The sequence below is a fragment of the Scyliorhinus torazame genome, chromosome 8 (assembly GCF_047496885.1).
Source record: "Scyliorhinus torazame isolate Kashiwa2021f chromosome 8, sScyTor2.1, whole genome shotgun sequence".
NCBI classification, from domain to species: domain Eukaryota; kingdom Metazoa; phylum Chordata; class Chondrichthyes; order Carcharhiniformes; family Scyliorhinidae; genus Scyliorhinus; species Scyliorhinus torazame.
In genome coordinates, this window is record NC_092714.1 from 11,007,356 (window position 1) to 11,023,681 (window position 16,326).

Here is a 16,326-nt window from a genome sequence, read left to right on the forward strand (position 1 = left end):
ACAGACACTCTCCCAGAGACCCCTGTAAATACAGACACTCTCCCAGAGACCCCTGTAAATACAGACACTCTCCCAGAGACCCCTGTAAATACAGACACTCTCCCAGAGACCCCTGTAAATACAGACACTCTCCCAGAGACCCTGGTAAATACAGACACTCTCCCAGAGACCCTGGTAAATACAGACACTCTCCCAGAGACCCCTGTAAATACAGACACTCTCCCAGAGACCCCTGTAAATACAGACACTCTCCCAGAGACCCTGGTAAATACAGACACTCTCCCAGAGACCCTGGTAAATACAGACACTCTCCCAGAGACCCCTGTAAATACAGACACTCTCCCAGAGACCCTGTAAATACAGACACTCTCCCAGAGACCCCTGTAAATACAGACACTCTCCCAGAGACCCTGTGAATACAGACACTCTCCCAGAGACCCCTGTAAATACAGACACTCTCCCAGAGACCCTGTGAATACAGACACTCTCCCAGAGACCCCTGTAAATACAGACACTCTCCCAGAGACCCTGTAAATACAGACACTCTCCCAGAGACCCCTGTAAATACAGACACTCTCCCAGAGACCCTGGTAAATACAGACACTCTCCCAGAGACCCTGGTAAATACAGACACTCTCCCAGAGACCCCTGTAAATACAGACACTCTCCCAGAGACCCCTGTAAATACAGACACTCTCCCAGAGACCCTGGTAAATACAGACACTCTCCCAGAGACCCTGGTAAATACAGACACTCTCCCAGAGACCCCTGTAAATACAGACACTCTCCCAGAGACCCTGTAAATACAGACACTCTCCCAGAGACCCCTGTAAATACAGACACTCTCCCAGAGACCCTGTGAATACAGACACTCTCCCAGAGACCCCTGTAAATACAGACACTCTCCCAGAGACCCTGTGAATACAGACACTCTCCCAGAGACCCCTGTAAATACAGACACTCTCCCAGAGACCCTGTAAATACAGACACTCTCCCAGAGACCCTGGTAAATACAGACATTCTCCCAAAAAGCCGACAAATAGAAACACTCTCCCGGAGTCCTTTGTGAATATTTTCACACTGCTGGGGAGCATTATAAATACAAAATCACTGAGGCCCCTGTAAATATTGACACTCTTAGTTCAGGCACACTGCTGGAGAGCGTTGTGAATGCAGAATTACTGAGACCGGCGTATATCTGACAACACTCCCAGTCTCCCCTGTTAGTACAGGCACACTCTCAGGGACCCCTGGAAATACTGACAGACCCCAAAAGTCCCCGGTAATAACAGACACAGAGCCCGAGAGGTACAATATAGACATGCTCCCAGACCTCCCGACAAATCGCCACTCACAGAAACTCTACAATATTCAGTCTCTCCAGGAAACCCCTTCACAGGAGAATAAAAGCTTTGTAGAACGACTCTTTCCCTTCAACTAAAATACAGCATCCGTAACAACCACAGGCCAACGGTTAGAGCAAACTGCTCAAACCCTTCACGGAGCTCCTACAGGCTGTGACCCCCTGAGTGACAGCTTCAAAATCAACATCAACAGCCAGAAATCCTCATTTTCATATTTGGGGCAACTTGTTTGGAGATTCGGGCAGGGTTTAACGTCCATTCTGAATCACACCGAGGGGGCTAGGAGCAAGAACATCCGCAAACCACACCTAGCAAGAATGTGCAATCTCCAGGTACTTACAGGCCACCTCCAGCGAGGCGTTGTGGCTGATCGCCTCTCCCAGGTAGTTCCGGGCCACACAGACGTAGCTGCCCTCGTCGGGCTTGCTCCTCCGGCCGTGGACGATGCGTAGGAAGAACAAGGAGCCGCTGGGCAGTAGCATGCGGTGAGAGCGGGGGTCGTCCTTGTCCGTCTCCACCCGCTCGCCGTCCTTGTACCATTCGATGGTGGGGTTCGGCCTCCCTTCCGCCTTGCAGTTCAGAGTGGCCGGCTCCCCCTTGGACACGATCAGATCGGAGGGGTGTTCGGCAATCCGGGGCGGGAAGTCCTCCTGTCGAAGACGGGATCCTGAGAAAGAGAGAGAGAAAGAAAGGAGGCTTAATCCTGTGATACAGGCCACTCAGTTTTTAGGTTTTCATCAAAACATACTGCATTTCAGAATTGCTACAGCGCACAAGGAGGCCATTCGGCCCATCATGTATGCACCGCCTCTCCAAATGAGCATCATGACTTACTGCCATTCCCCTGCCTTTTCCCCGTAACCCTTGCACACTGTTTCTTTCCAAGTTTGTTTCAGGACCTTGGTTACACCACACTTAGAGCACTATGAACAGTCCTGGTCACCATAAGGGGCTAGTTTAGCACAGTGGGCTAAATAGCTGGCTTGTAAGGCAGACCAAGGCCAGCAGCGCGGGTTCAATTCCCGTACCAGCCTCCCCGAACAGGCGCAGGAATGTGGCGACTAGGGGCTTTCCACAGTAACGTCATTTGAAGCCTACTTGTGACAATAAGCGATTTTCATTTCATTTCATTCATATCATGAAAAGCATATGGATTCACTGGAGAAGATGCAAAAAAAGATTTACTCGAATTATACCAGAACTCAGAGGTTATACCCATCAGAGTAGGTTGCACAGGCCGTGTTTCATTTCTTCTGGAGATAAGACTGAGTGTGGCCTAATAGGGGGCTATAAGATAATGATTGAATTCAGTAGGGTTGATGTGGAGAAGATATTTCAATTTGTAGAACTCAAGGTTATAATTGTAAGGGTCTGGATTCTCCATTCATGAGACTAAAGGCCGAATCTGGTGTGGCGGGACGGAGGAACCCCCCCCCCCCCCATTGTGCTCCCGCCAACGGAGATTTGCCCCTGGTCTCTGCTGGCACTAGGAGTGATGCCCAGGTGTGATTTCCTCTCCTTTACCATGCTAATGTATGCATGGAGGGAAGCTCGCCTGCTCAAACTTTTAACAGCAGAAAGCACTTAGCTGCTTTTGACGTGGTGAGGAAATGTTAATCATAGCAAGAGTGTTTATAAACACTACGGTTCACTGTTCATGTAGAGTTTGCAGATTCTCCCCGTGTCTGCGTGTGTCTCACTCCCACAAACCAAAAAGATGTGCAAGGTAGGCGGATTGGCCACGCTAAATTGCCCCTTAATTGGGAACAAAGAATTGGGTACTCTGAACTTTATTTAAAAAATGTTTTAAATGAAAATAAACACTGTGGTTAGCTTCAAAACAGGGTAATGGAGGTACATTCAAGCGTGAAGTGAAAGATCGATTAACAATCCACCAAGCACCTGTTTCTGGAGAAATAAAACTGTCAATTATTGACGAATGCAATGTATTGCTGTGAGAAATTGAATGTAAGATTTGCATTTCAAAAGCTGCCAAGGAGTGTACTGGACTTTCGAGGAAGCCTCTGAGACTTGTAGCAGCTACCGCTTGAAACACTTTTGTCTGAGGCAGCAAGTATAAGGAAAGCGTAAGTGAAATAGGATTGATTTTTCACTATATTGTCTGGGCTGCTCCTCAGAGTTCAGGCTGGTGTTTCTGTTGGGGGTGTCTGACGGGGATCTCTGATGGGTATCTCTGACGGGGGTCTCTGTGGAGATTCAGACTTCCAGCCCATTAATAAGTTCCCACCAGCACATGTAGCTCGCTGCCGCCACTACGGGGGACTGAAGCTGACCTCGCTTTTCCGTTAAGGCTCTATTCGCTGCCGGATTGGAGGAGGAGGTGGGGGTGCTGGGGGCGGCGGGTGGACCTCATAATGTATGTGTCCTTTTACACAGTTCCTGAGCTCGGCGATGCTCTCACGGGAATGGCGACAGGGAAGCGAAGAGCTTCACCAGTTTCAGAATTCTCCCAACATTTTGGAGCAGATTGCTTCGGAAGTAACTGCTGACACCTTGGCAAACACAATGACAATTTAGATTGCGGAGCAGAGGGTCACACGAGCACGCTGCATTTACTCCTCATCCCGAACAGCATGAGGAGTTAACAATCATGGCGTTGCAAGTCCTCCCCTAGAGGATACGAGCAACTCAACGGGGTTTTGATGGCAGTTTTCAGGTCCCAATCCGAAAATTACCAGATTAATTGAATTGAATTTCACAACACGCTGTTGTGGGGTTTGAACTCTTGACCTGCAGACCAGTACCATGACCTCTCGCTTGGCGTGCTTCTAATGAGATCAACAATCGGTTCATCTGTTTTTGGGGAGTGTTTTAAAAAATATATATTTATTAAAGTTTTTTACCAACACAATTTTTTTCCCCTTACAAACAATAACCACCCCCCCCCCCCCCCCCCCCCGTAACAAAATAACACGAAAACGCACTGAGCAAGATATATACATGGCAAAATGGTATATTTACATAGCTTTATACACTGGCTCTCTCCTGCACGTGCCAGTTTCCCCCACCCTTCATGTTATCTCCTGCTCCTCCATCCCCCCAAGCAATCCCCCCCGCCCCCCCCCCCCCCCCCGCCCAGGGTTGCTGCTGCTGCTGACCGAACTTCCTCTAACGCTCCGCGGGATAGTCTAGGAACGGTTGCCACCACCTGTAGAACCCCTGCGCAGACCCTCTCAAGGCAAACTTAATCCTCTCCAGCTTTATGAACCCAGCCATGTCGTTTATCCAGGCCTCCACGCTGGGGGGCTTCGCCTCCTTCCACATTAGCAAGATCCTTCGCCGGGCTACTAGGGACGCAAAGGCCAGGATGCCGGCCTCTTTCGCCTCCTGCACTCCCGACTCGTCCACTACTCCAAATATTGCTAGCCCCCAGCTTGGCTTGACCCGGACTTTCACCACCTGAGATATTGCTCCCACCACTCCTCTCCAGAACCGCTCCAGTGCCGGGCATGACCAAAACATATGGACATGGTTCGCCGGACTCCCTGAACATCTTCCGCATCTGTCCTCTTCCTCAAAGAACCTACTCAACCTCGCCCCCGTCAAGTGCGCTCTATGAATCACCTTAAATTGTATCAGGTTGAGCCTGACACATGAGGAGGAGGAATTGACCCTACCCAGGGCATCAGCCCACAAACCTTCCTCGATCTCCTCCCCCAGCTCCTCCTCCCATTTACCCTTCAATTCTTCTGCTAGCGCTTCCCCCTCTTCTTTCATCTCTTGGTGTATTTCCGAAACCTTGCCCTCCCCGACCCATACACCCGAGATCACCCTGTCTTGAATTTCTTGCGCCGGGAGCAACAGGAATTCCCTCACCTGTCGCCTCACAAAAGCCCTCACCTGCATATATCTAAATGCATTTCCCGGGGGTAACTCAAACTTCTCCTCCAGTGCCCCTAGGCTCGCAAATGTCCCGTCAGTGAACAGGTCCCCCATTCTTCTAATCCCCGACCGATGCCAGCCCTGGAACCCCCCGTCCATCTTCCCCGGGACAAACCGGTGGTTACCCCTGATCGGGGACCACACCGAGGCTCCCACTGCACCCCTGTGCCGTCTTCACTGGCCCCAGATCCTTAGCGTTGCCGCCACCACCGGGCTCGTGGTATATTTTGACGGCGAGAAAGGCAGCGGTGCCGTCACCAACGCCCCCAGGCTCGTTCCTTTACAGGACGCCATCTCCATCCTATTCCATGCCGCCCCCTCTCCCTCCATAACCCACTTGCGGATCATCACCACATTTGCTGCCCAATAGTAGCTCCCTAGGTTTGGCAGCGCCAGCCCTCCTCGGTCCCTGCTGCGTTCCAGGAACCCTCTCCTTACCCTCGAGGTCTTATTCGCCCACACAAACCCCATGCCATCTAGCTCCTACCTACTCTCTTGAAAAAGCCCTTGGTGATCACGATGGGAAGGCACTGAAACACAAACAAAAACCTCGGAAGGACCACCATTTTGACCGACTGCACTCTACCCGCCAGCGAGAGCGATAACATGTCCCATCTTTTGAAGTCCTCCTCCATTTGCTCCACCAACCTCGTCAGATTCAGTTTATGTAGGGCCCCCCAACTCCTGGCTATCTGGATCCCCAGATACCGAAAACTCCCCACCGCCCTCCTCAGCGGTAGGTCCCCTATCCCTCTTTCTTGGTCCCCTGCCTGTAATACAAAGAGCTCACTCTTCCCTACATTGAGCTTATAGCCCGAGAACTCCCCAAACTCCCTAAGAGTCTGCATGACCTCCACCATCCCCTCCATTGGGTCCGCCACGTACCGCAACAGGTCATCCGCGTATAGCGACACCCAATGCTGTTTTTGAGGAGTGTTGATTGCAGAAGGTGAGGAGAGGAAATTATGGGCTGGATATCAAGTTCACGGGACCTTTGGTGTCCAGCAGATATTAGCACAAATGAAAATATCATAGACGGTGTTGTGGTCACGATACAGGAATGATAATCCATTAAAATTTGACCATGACAGGTTAGGAACTTAGAAAATACATAGAAACATACACAGAAAATAGAAGCAGGAGGAGGCCATTCGGCCCTTCGAGCCTGCTCCCCCATTCATTGTGATCATGGCTGATCATTAAGTTCAATACCCTGATCCCACCTTCCCCCATATCTCTTGATTCCTTTAGCTCCAAGAGCTATATCTAATTCCTTTTTGAAATCACACAATATTTTGGCCTCAACTACTTTCTGTGGCAGTGAATTCCACAGATTCACCTCTCTCTGGGTGAAGACATTTCTCCTCACCTCAGTCCTAAAAGGCTTACCCCTTATCCTCAAACTATGACCCCCTAGTTCTGCACTCCCCCACCATCGGAAACATTCTTTCTGCATCTCCCCAGTCTAATCCCGTTAGAATTTTGCAAGTTTCAGCATTCAGGTTTCAAAGAAATGGGAATGAAAAGCTGGTCTCATCCAGAATTACCGTGAAGCCATTCAGATTGTCATGAAAAATAATAACTGGTTCACCGTCCCTTAACCTGCCCTCCTGGCACAGTCTGGGCACAAACATGACTCCAGTCCCACATCAAAGTGGTTGATATCCCAGCCGCCTTCTGAAAAAGCTGGGAAAACCACGGAGTTCCAGGCGATCAGGAATGGTCAGCATGCTGTCCTTGCCAGGAATGGCTACATCCCCAGAATGAATTTCAAAGAAAGGCAGCACCCCCAACAACTGAGTGCTCCCAGCACTCCAATACTTCATGAAATTCCTCCTGGCTCTTAAGAGTCCCCCGAAGTGGTGGTGGTTTGATACCGTTCGCTCAGGGAGTTCTATGGTAACATGCATGTTGTAGTCCGGATGCCCAAGGATCCCTTCCCCTCTCCCCGCCTGCCTTTGGAGTGTGTGGACAGGATTTTCAATGCACTGAAATACCCTGCCTGGCCATGATCTGGATGCCTTGACCACCGGGTTCTGGGGTGACAGTCAAAGCCAGAGCCTTTGGGTCTGAGGCAGTGCCATTGCCCATGGGACAACAAAAACTCCCGGCTCACAGTAAAATAACAACAGCGGAATGCATTTATATAGCGCCTTTAGAGCCATAGATGTACATCTCAACGGCATTTCACAGCAACGCTATCAAATGGAATTAGCGATCATGCCACAGAATGAGATATTCTCATGTCTTAAACTTAAAGAAAGGCAATTACAAGGGTAGGAAGACATTGTTGGCTAAAATGGGCTGGGATACTACATTAAAATGTAAGATGGTAGAGAGGCAGTGGCAGACATTTAACAGGATATTTCATAGCTCTCAACAAAAATACATTGCATTGAGAAATTCTCCGGTCCCTGGGCCGCGTGCTTCTCGATGACACTCCGTTGGCTGATGCCGGGATTCTCTGTTTACGTCACTTGTCGATGGGATTTCCCACTGAGGACACCACAGGCCCCTGGGAAACCCACGGGTGGCGTGCGCTACCAGCGGGTCAGTACTGAGGGAGCGCCGCACTGTCAGAGGGTCAGTACTGAGGGAGTGCTGCACTGTCAGAGGGTCAGTACTGAGGGAGTGCTGCACTGTCAGAGGGTCAGTACTGAGGGAGTGCGCACTGTCAGAGGGTCAGTACTGAGGGAGTGCTGCACTGTCAGAGGGTCAGCACTGAGATAGTGCTGCACTGTCAGAGGGTCAGTACTGAGGGTGTGCTGCACTGTCGGAGGGTCAGTACTGAGGGAGTGCCGCACTGTCAGAGGGTCAGTACTGAGGGAGTGCTGCACTGTCAGAGGGTCAGTACTGAGGGAGTGCTGCGCTGTCAGAGGGTCAGTACTGAGCGAGCGCTGCACTGTCAGAGGGTCAGTACTGAAGGAGTCCCGCACTGTCAGAGGGTCAGTACTGAGGGAGTGCTGCACTGTCAGAGGGTCAGTACTGAGGGAGTGCTGCACTGTCAGAGGGTCAGTACTGAGCGAGCGCTGCACTGTCAGAGGGTCAGTACTGAAGGAGTCCCGCACTGTCAGAGGGTCAGTACTGAGGGAGTGCTGCACTGTCAGAGGGTCAGTACTGAGGGAGCGCTGCATAGTTGGAGGGTCAGTACTGAGGAGATGCTGCACTGTCAGAGGTTCAGAACTGAGGTGCTGCACAATTGGAGGGTCAGTACTGAGCGAGTGCCGCACTGTCAGAGGGTCAGTACTGAGGGAGTGCGGCACTGTCAGAGGGTCAGTACTGAGGGAGTGCTGCACTGTCAGAGGGTCAGTACTGAGGGAGTGATGCACTGTCAGAGGTTCAGTACTGAGGGAGTGCGGCACTGTCAGAGGGTCAGTACTGAAGGAGTACCGCACTGCCATAGGGTCAGTACTGAGCGAGTGCCGCACTGTCAGAGGGTCAGTACTGAGGGAGTGCGGCACTGTCAGAGGGTCAGTACTGAGGGAGTGCTGCACTGTCAGAGGGTCAGTACTGAGGGAGGGCTGCACTGCCAGAGAGTCAGTTTTGAGGGAGCGCTGCACTGTCAGAGAGTCAGTACTGGGAGAGTGCTGCACCGTCAGATGGTCAGTACTGAGGGAGCGCTGCACTGTCAGAGGGTCAGTACTGAGGGAGTGCTGCACTGTCAGAGGGTCAGTACTGAGGGAGGGCTGCACTGCCAGAGAGTCAGATTTGAGGGAGCGCTGCACTGCCAGAGGGTCAGTACATATGGAGGGTCAGTACTGAGGGAGTGCTGCACTGTCAGAGGTTCAGTACTGAGGTGCTGCACAGTTGGAGGATCAGTACTGAGGGAGTGCTGCACTGTCAGAGGGTCAGTACATAGGGAGTGCTGCACTGTCAGAGGGTCAGTACATAGGGAGTGCTGCACTGTCAGAGGGTCAGTACTGAGGGAGTGCTGCACTGTCAGTGGGTCAGTACTGAGGGAGCGCCGCACTGTCAGAGGGTCGGTACTGAGGGATTGCTGCACTGTCAGAGGGTCAGTACTGAGGGAGTGCTGCACTGTCAGAGGGTCTGTACTGAGGGAGTGCTGCATAGTTGGAGGGTCAGTACTGAGGGAGTGCTGCACTGTCAGAGGTTCAATACTGAGGGAGTGCTGCACTGTCAGAGGGTCAGTACATAGGGAGTGCTGCACTGTCAGTGGGTCAGTACTGAGGGAGTGCTGCACTGTCAGACGTTCAGTACTGAGGGAGTGCTGCACTGTCAGAGGGTCAGTACTGAGGGAGTGCTGCACTGTCAGAGGGTCAGTACTGAGGGAGTGCTGCACTGTCAGAGGGTCAGTATTGAGGGAGTGCTGCACTGTCAGTGGGTCAGTACTGAGGGAGAGCCGCACTGTCGGAGGGTCAGTACTGAGGGAGTGCTGCACGGTCAGAGGGTCAGTGCTGAGGGAGTGCTGCACTGTCAGAGGGTCAGTACTGAGGGAGTGCTGCACTGTCAGAGGGTCAGTACTGAGGGAGTGCGGCACTGTCAGAGGGGCAGTACTGAGGGAGTGCTGCACTGTCAGAGGGTCAGTACAGAGGGTGTGCTGCACTGTCAGAGGGTCAGTACTGAGGGAACGCTGCACAGCCAGAGGGTCAGTACTGAGGCAGTGCTGCACTGTCAGAGGGTCAGTACTGAGGTAGTGCTGCACTGTCAGAGGGTCAGTACTGAGGGAGTGTTGCACTGTCAGAGGGTCAGTACTGAGGTAGTGCTGCACTGTCAGTGGGTCAGTACTGAGGGAGTGTTGCACTGTCAGAGGGTCAGTACTGAGGTAGTGCTGCATAGTTGGATGGTCAATACTGAGGGAGTGCTGCACTGATAGCATGTCAGGATTCTACATTGAAAATTAAGGAAATGAAAATCGCTTATTGTCACGAGTAGGTTTCAATGAAGTTACTGTGAAAAGCCCCTAGTCGCCACATTCCGGCACCTGTTCGGGGAGGCTGGTACGGGAATTGAACCGTGCTGCTGGCCTGCCTGGGTGTGCTTTAAATACCAGCGATTTAGCCCGTTGAGCTCAACCAGCCCCATTGCTGAACCTTTACAGTGGCCACTGCCACCAAGAGCGTCTCACTCTTGGAGATGTTGGGCGGGACTCTCCGTTAGCGCCGGCAGCGTACCCACGCCCGGGGGTTTCCCGACGGCGTGGACTGCCCACAATGGGAAACCGCATTGGCCGGCTGGCGGGATGGAGAATCCCGTCCCAGATTCTTTCTGCTCTTCCAAGTCCTAAGAGGGTGTTGCCGACCGTGGGCTTTCATTGGAATGGACAATGACTCTGCTCAGTAAAACACCGCTGTGATTTGCTGCTGCCTTCTGCAGTATGGCTGACCAGGAGAGGCTCCCAGTCAAGAGCAGTGTATCTGGTCGACATGGCATTGCTGTTTGTGGGAGCTTGCTGTGCACAAAATGGCTGCCGTGTTTCCTACGTTGGAACCCTGATCACACTTCATAAAAGTAACTGATTGGCCACAAAGTGCTTTGGAATGGCCTGCGGTTGTGAAGCTGCTTTCGAAAGGCGAGTGCTTCTTATCTGCCAGTGCACGCGCCAACTGAGATCCGATCATTGTCCTTGCAACATATTCTTTGACAGCTTCTTTAAGAACCCGGAATCCGGAATTTTTAAACAGGAATGCCAGATGTTAAACAAACCCAAACTACATTCACCTCATTTTCTGGCTAATCCAGCTCTGGCAACGATTAAATGAAAACATTCTTATCTGCAGCAGCCGGTACCTGCAGAAGCATCTCTTCCAACTGCTTATAATTGGCCTCAAGAACACCAAATTAAAGGGAGACTGATCTTCACAGATTGACTGCCAGGAATTGTGTTTGTGGAACTTTTGCTATTAATTTCCAAACCCCCCCCCCCCCGCCCCACTCCTCCCTTCTTCCTAATCCCCAAAGCATCAGACTGGAATTTCACAGAAGTGCTGTCCTCTGTGTTAGAACAGTGCCGTTTCAGCTATTCTGAACTTCCTGCACATTAACATAGAAAATAGAACATAGAAAATACAGCACAGAACAGGCCCTTTGGCCCACGATGTTGTGTTGAACCTTTGTCCGAGATTAATCATAGATTATCATTGAATTTACAGTGCAGAAGGAGGCCATTCGGCCCCCTGAGTCTGCACCGGCTCTTGGAAAGAGCACCCCACCCAAACTCAACACCTCCACCCAACACCAAGGGCAATTTTGGACACTAAGGGCAATTTATCATGGCCAATGCACCTACCCTGCACATCTTTGGACTGTGGGAGGAAACCGGAGCACCCGGAGGAAACCCACGCAGACACGGGGAGGATGTGCAGACTCCGCACAGACAGTTACCCAAGCCGGAATCGAACCTGGGACCCTGGAGCTGTGAAGCAATTGTGCTATCCACAATGCTACCGTGCTGCCCTTAAGAACAAATAAATCTACACTATATCATTTTCCCGTAATCCATGTACCTATCCAATAGCTGCTTGACGGTCCCTAATGTTTCCGACTCAACTACTTCCACAGGCAGTGTATTCCATGCCCCCACTACTCTCTGGGTAAAGAACCTACCTTTGATTGTGCACCAAAATTAAATAGTACTTCAGCAAGTGCTCACAGCTAAATATACAGAGCGTGATTTAACTCAATGATGACAAAGTTCCACAGCCCACATGTTTCGCCGCGCGTTTCCCGCTCGCAGCGGCGAGAAACACAATGCTATAAAACGCGACTCGCGTTTGATCAGGAGCCTCAGTGGGGAATGCGCGGCCGAGGCCACACATCGCCCCCTTTTGTACACTTGAAGAGCTCCACTCACCAGAATTCCTCAGAGACCCCCGAAGCGACCCACCCCAAACCCCAACACAGTAAGGGAGGGTCCTCGCCTCCCCCCCCCCCCCCGCCACCCCGCCCCAACACCGCCCGATCACACCCGCACATAAAATGTCACCTTGGCAGTGCCCCTGCCAGCTGGCAGTGCCACATAGGCACCTTGACAGTGCCAGGCTGGCACCCAGGTGGAACCAGCAGTGCCAGGGTGCCACTCTGCCCAAAGGCCATGTACCTGGGGGCCTCCGATCCCCTGGGAGACCCTCACGAGCGCCATTCCGCCTGGTCCCCGTTTCTGAAGACCAAACTGAGCGGCGCTCACCTGAAGTCTCCGAGGCGAGGGAGATTGATCCCACTTCAGGTAACTCAGGAATTTGCACATTAAAGTGAGACGACCTGTCTCGCTTTAATGTGTAGATTTGCTAAAATGTGATCCCACCCACAATGGACGGGATTCACATCGCAGCGTCTCGCGAGGTCACGTTAGATCTCGGGAGCGGCGTCTCCCGGCTTCTATCGGCCACGCTACTCCACAGCGAGCTGTTTTTCTGATGCAGCGTGGCCATTAAATCGCGCCCACAGTCTAAATAGGCCACGCAGACCCAATTCATAGAATCATACAGCAGAGAAGGTCATTAAGCCCATTTTAATTGTCCTTTGAAAGAGATGCCCAATTATCCCAGCTCCTCCCTTTGCATTTATCCCAGTGGCTCTCGGAATGTTTTCTCCTTCAGTCCATGGTTTGTGCAGTTTCTTTGCTCCATGCTTTACTCCCCAAATCTTGGGCGTCATTCTCTGACCCCCCCGCCAGGTCGGAGAATGGCCGTTGGCCGCCATGAATCCCGCCCCCGCCGAAGTCTCCGGTACGGGAGATTGGGCGGGGGCGGGAATCGGGCCGCGCCGGTTGGCGGGCCCCCCCGCTCGATTCTCCGGCCCGAATGGGCCGAAGTCCCGCCCAGAAATTTCCTGTCCCGCCGGCGTAAATCAAAGCTGGTATTTACCGGCGGGACCAGGCAGCGTGGGCGGGCTCCGGGGTCCTGGGGGGGGGGCGCGGGGCGATCTGACCCCGGGGGGTGCCACCACGGTGGCCTGGCCCGCGATCGGGGCCCACCGATCCGCGGGCGGGCCTGTGCGGTGGGGGCACTCTTTCCCATCCGCCTCCGCCACGGCCTCCACCATGGCGGAGGCGGAAGAGACGCTCCCCACTGCGCATGCGCGGGAAACTGTCGGCGGCCGCTGACGCTCCCGCGCATGCGCCGCTTTTCCGCGCCAGCTGGCGGGGCAACAAACGCCATTTCCGCCAGCTGGCGGGGCGGAAATCCCTCCGGTGCCGGCCTAGCCCCTCAATGTTGGGGCTCGGCCCCCAAAGATGCGGAGCATTCCGCACCTTTGGGGCGGCGCGATGCCCGTCTGATTGGCGCCGTTTTTGGCGCCAGTCGGCGGACATCGCGCCGTTGGGGGAGAATTTCGCCCCTTATCTCTTCACCTACAAGCCCCCTCGTTCATGGCCTCACTGCATTGAGCCTTCTTAGTTTCCATCCCACAGCTCTGCTCAGTCCACTGTACATCCACACCCACCTCCCTCTGCTGCACCCAGGGATCGGGCGCTCCAGCCATCACAGAATAGTTACAGCACAGAACGAGGCCAATCAGCCTGTCGGCTGCCTTTCTGCAATAGAAAGGCAGCACGGTAGCACAGTGGTTAGCACTGATGCTTCACAGCGCCAGGTTCCCAGGTTCGATTCCCGGCTTGGGTCACTGTCTGCGCGGAGTCTGCACGTTCTCCCCGTGTGTGCGTGGGTTTCCTCCGGGGGCTCCGGTTTCCTCCCACAAGTCCCGAAAGACGTACTTGTTAGGTGAATTGGACATTCTGAATTCTCCCTCTGTGTACCCGAACAGGCGCCGGAGTGTGGCGACTAGGGGATTTTCACAGTAACTTCATTGCAGTGTTAATGTAAGCCTACTTGTGACAATAAAGATTATTATTAAAATCCACCCATTGTTCACCAGGGTCAAGAACTCTGGTACACTCCCCGAAATCCCATCCCGCTCTCCTGGAACCCCCCGCCCGCAGAACCCAACTCCTCTAACTTCCACAGGAAGATCTGGCATTTCCCTAGCGCCTTTCACAACCTCAGACACCCCACTGAAATTGAAGCACTTCTCCAAGTGCAGCTCTTGTTTATCCTGTAGCCTATTGAAAATCAGCTGTCTCCCACCAACAACAATGTGATAACGAACTAATAATCTGTCATTCGTGATGTTGGTTGAGGGATGAATACCAGACCACGACACTGAGGACAACCCTCCTGTTCTTTTTTTCCGCAAAAATATTGGACATGGGATTTTTTTCACCGCCATCTCTTGTCTTAACACCTCAGCCAAATGATGGTTAAGAAGCAGGTGAGAACGACTGCAAGAGAGGACCGACACCGAGCTGGACACGACAAGGAGGGAATGGGAGGAAGACTTGGGGTTCGAAATAGGGTGGGGACTCTGGAGCGAAGCACTGCACAGGGTCAACTCTACCTCCACATGCGCGAGGCTCAACCTAACGCAGCTAAAAGTGGTACATAGAGCCCACTTGCCCAGAACCCGAATGAACAGGTTCTTCCCGGAGGTGGAGGATAGATGCGAACGGTGCCAAGGACACCCGGCCAACCACGCCCACATGTTCTGGTCTTGCCCCAGACTTGCTGGGTACTGGACAGCCTTCTTCGAGGCAATGTCCAAAGTGGTGGGAATGAGGGTGGAGCCATTGCCGAAAGTGGCGGTTTTCGGGGTATCAGACCAGACAGATCTAATCCTGGGGAGGAGGGCGGACGCCCTTGCCTTCGCCTCCCTGATCGCCCGCCGTAAAATCCTGCTTGGTCGGCGATCAGCAGCACCACCTAAACCTGCAGACTGGCTGTCCGACCTCTCAGAATTTCTCCAAATGGGGAAATCAAATTCACCATCCATGGGTCGGAAGCAGGCTTCCACAAAACATGGGAGCCATTCACCCGACTGTTCCGTGTAGCCAGGGGGAAATAGTCAGGACAAGATCGAAAGAGGAAAGCGAGGGAGGATCGGGGTGTGGGGGGGGGGGGTGAAAAAGGGAGGGGGGGCTCAAAGAGAGAGGAGCTGGAGTGGGCGGGGGGGGGGGGGTGATAGGGAGTATGATATGCTGAGCCAGACGGCAACAGACTGTAAATAGAGAAACCTAAGAAGTAACCTTTGTGACTGTCCAATAAAAGATAATGAACGGAAATGTATATAATTTTGAAAATGCCAATAAAAATATTTTTTAAAAACGAAGCAGGTCAGATCCGGATTAACCCTAACCAAAACAGGTGCCCATGTGTGGGTATGAGGTGAAGAAGTCAAGGTTGGGTGAGGGGAAGACTGCGTTTGCAAATTATCTCAACAACCACCTCCCCGCCCCCGGGGTCAGGTCAAATTTCCTACCAAAGCCATGAGACTTGGAGTGGACAGATATTTGCTGCAGTGGAAGGTGCAAGGTGAGAGAGTGAATTTTAGGAGACAAGCCACAGAAGTGATTGGCCGAATGGCTGCCTCGTGTACTGCAACAACTCTTTCTATGAAGACTGGCGACCGGGATGAAGCGCTGGAATGTCCCCTCCGCCTCATTTCAGAGCATTCAGGAGAAGAGGCCGGGAAAGTTACAGAGGGAGAAAGAGGGCACATGAGGGAAAAGAACATTCGGGGTCACATTGTGTGCAACAGCACAGCAGTCAAAAACATCAAACCACTCATTAGGTATTTATCTTCTATTCCACCTACTCAATTCATCCAGAATGGATAAACACTCTCTCTGTTTCTTCAAATTAATTTGAAACCGTGAGACATTTTGAATTGAACACAGTGTGGGTTGAACAGCTTGATCGGACGAGCATCATCTAGTCATCGTGTGAAAGAGCTTCAGAAAATCTATTTGGGCAATTTTACGGCACATTTTCGCACGCTGAGTTAATTGACACCGGGGAAACGAGTCATTGGGTCGAAGTCAGTCTGCCTCTCTGAATATAAAGTAGAGGCTGTGGGATAGGGCGGGGGAATAGTGCCGATAAAACGGATGATTCAACTTACAGTAAATGGAACCACGTCAGGCCGTCTCTTCTCAATTTAAAGAGCATCAGGAATAGGTATAACAGGAGGCCCTGCTGCTCCTCGGGCCTGCTCAACCATTCCCTCATATCTTGACTCATTTTCATGGTTCAGCTCTGAAAACCGTGCT

The 16,326-nt window shown here is 52.3% G+C and overlaps 1 protein-coding gene across 18 annotated transcripts in view; it reads right to left on the reverse strand.

The window, feature by feature from the left end:
• The window catches only part of robo2 (roundabout, axon guidance receptor, homolog 2 (Drosophila)), a 1,628,477-nt gene that overhangs the window by 672,995 nt on the left and 939,156 nt on the right, over positions 1–16,326 (reverse strand). For all 18 annotated transcript variants that reach the window (XM_072513070.1, XM_072513078.1, XM_072513075.1 and 15 more), the window contains exon 2: positions 1,705–2,031. In XM_072513070.1, the coding sequence (XP_072369171.1) occupies positions 1,705–2,031 (327 nt within the window). The remainder of the gene's footprint in view (positions 1–1,704; positions 2,032–16,326) is intronic.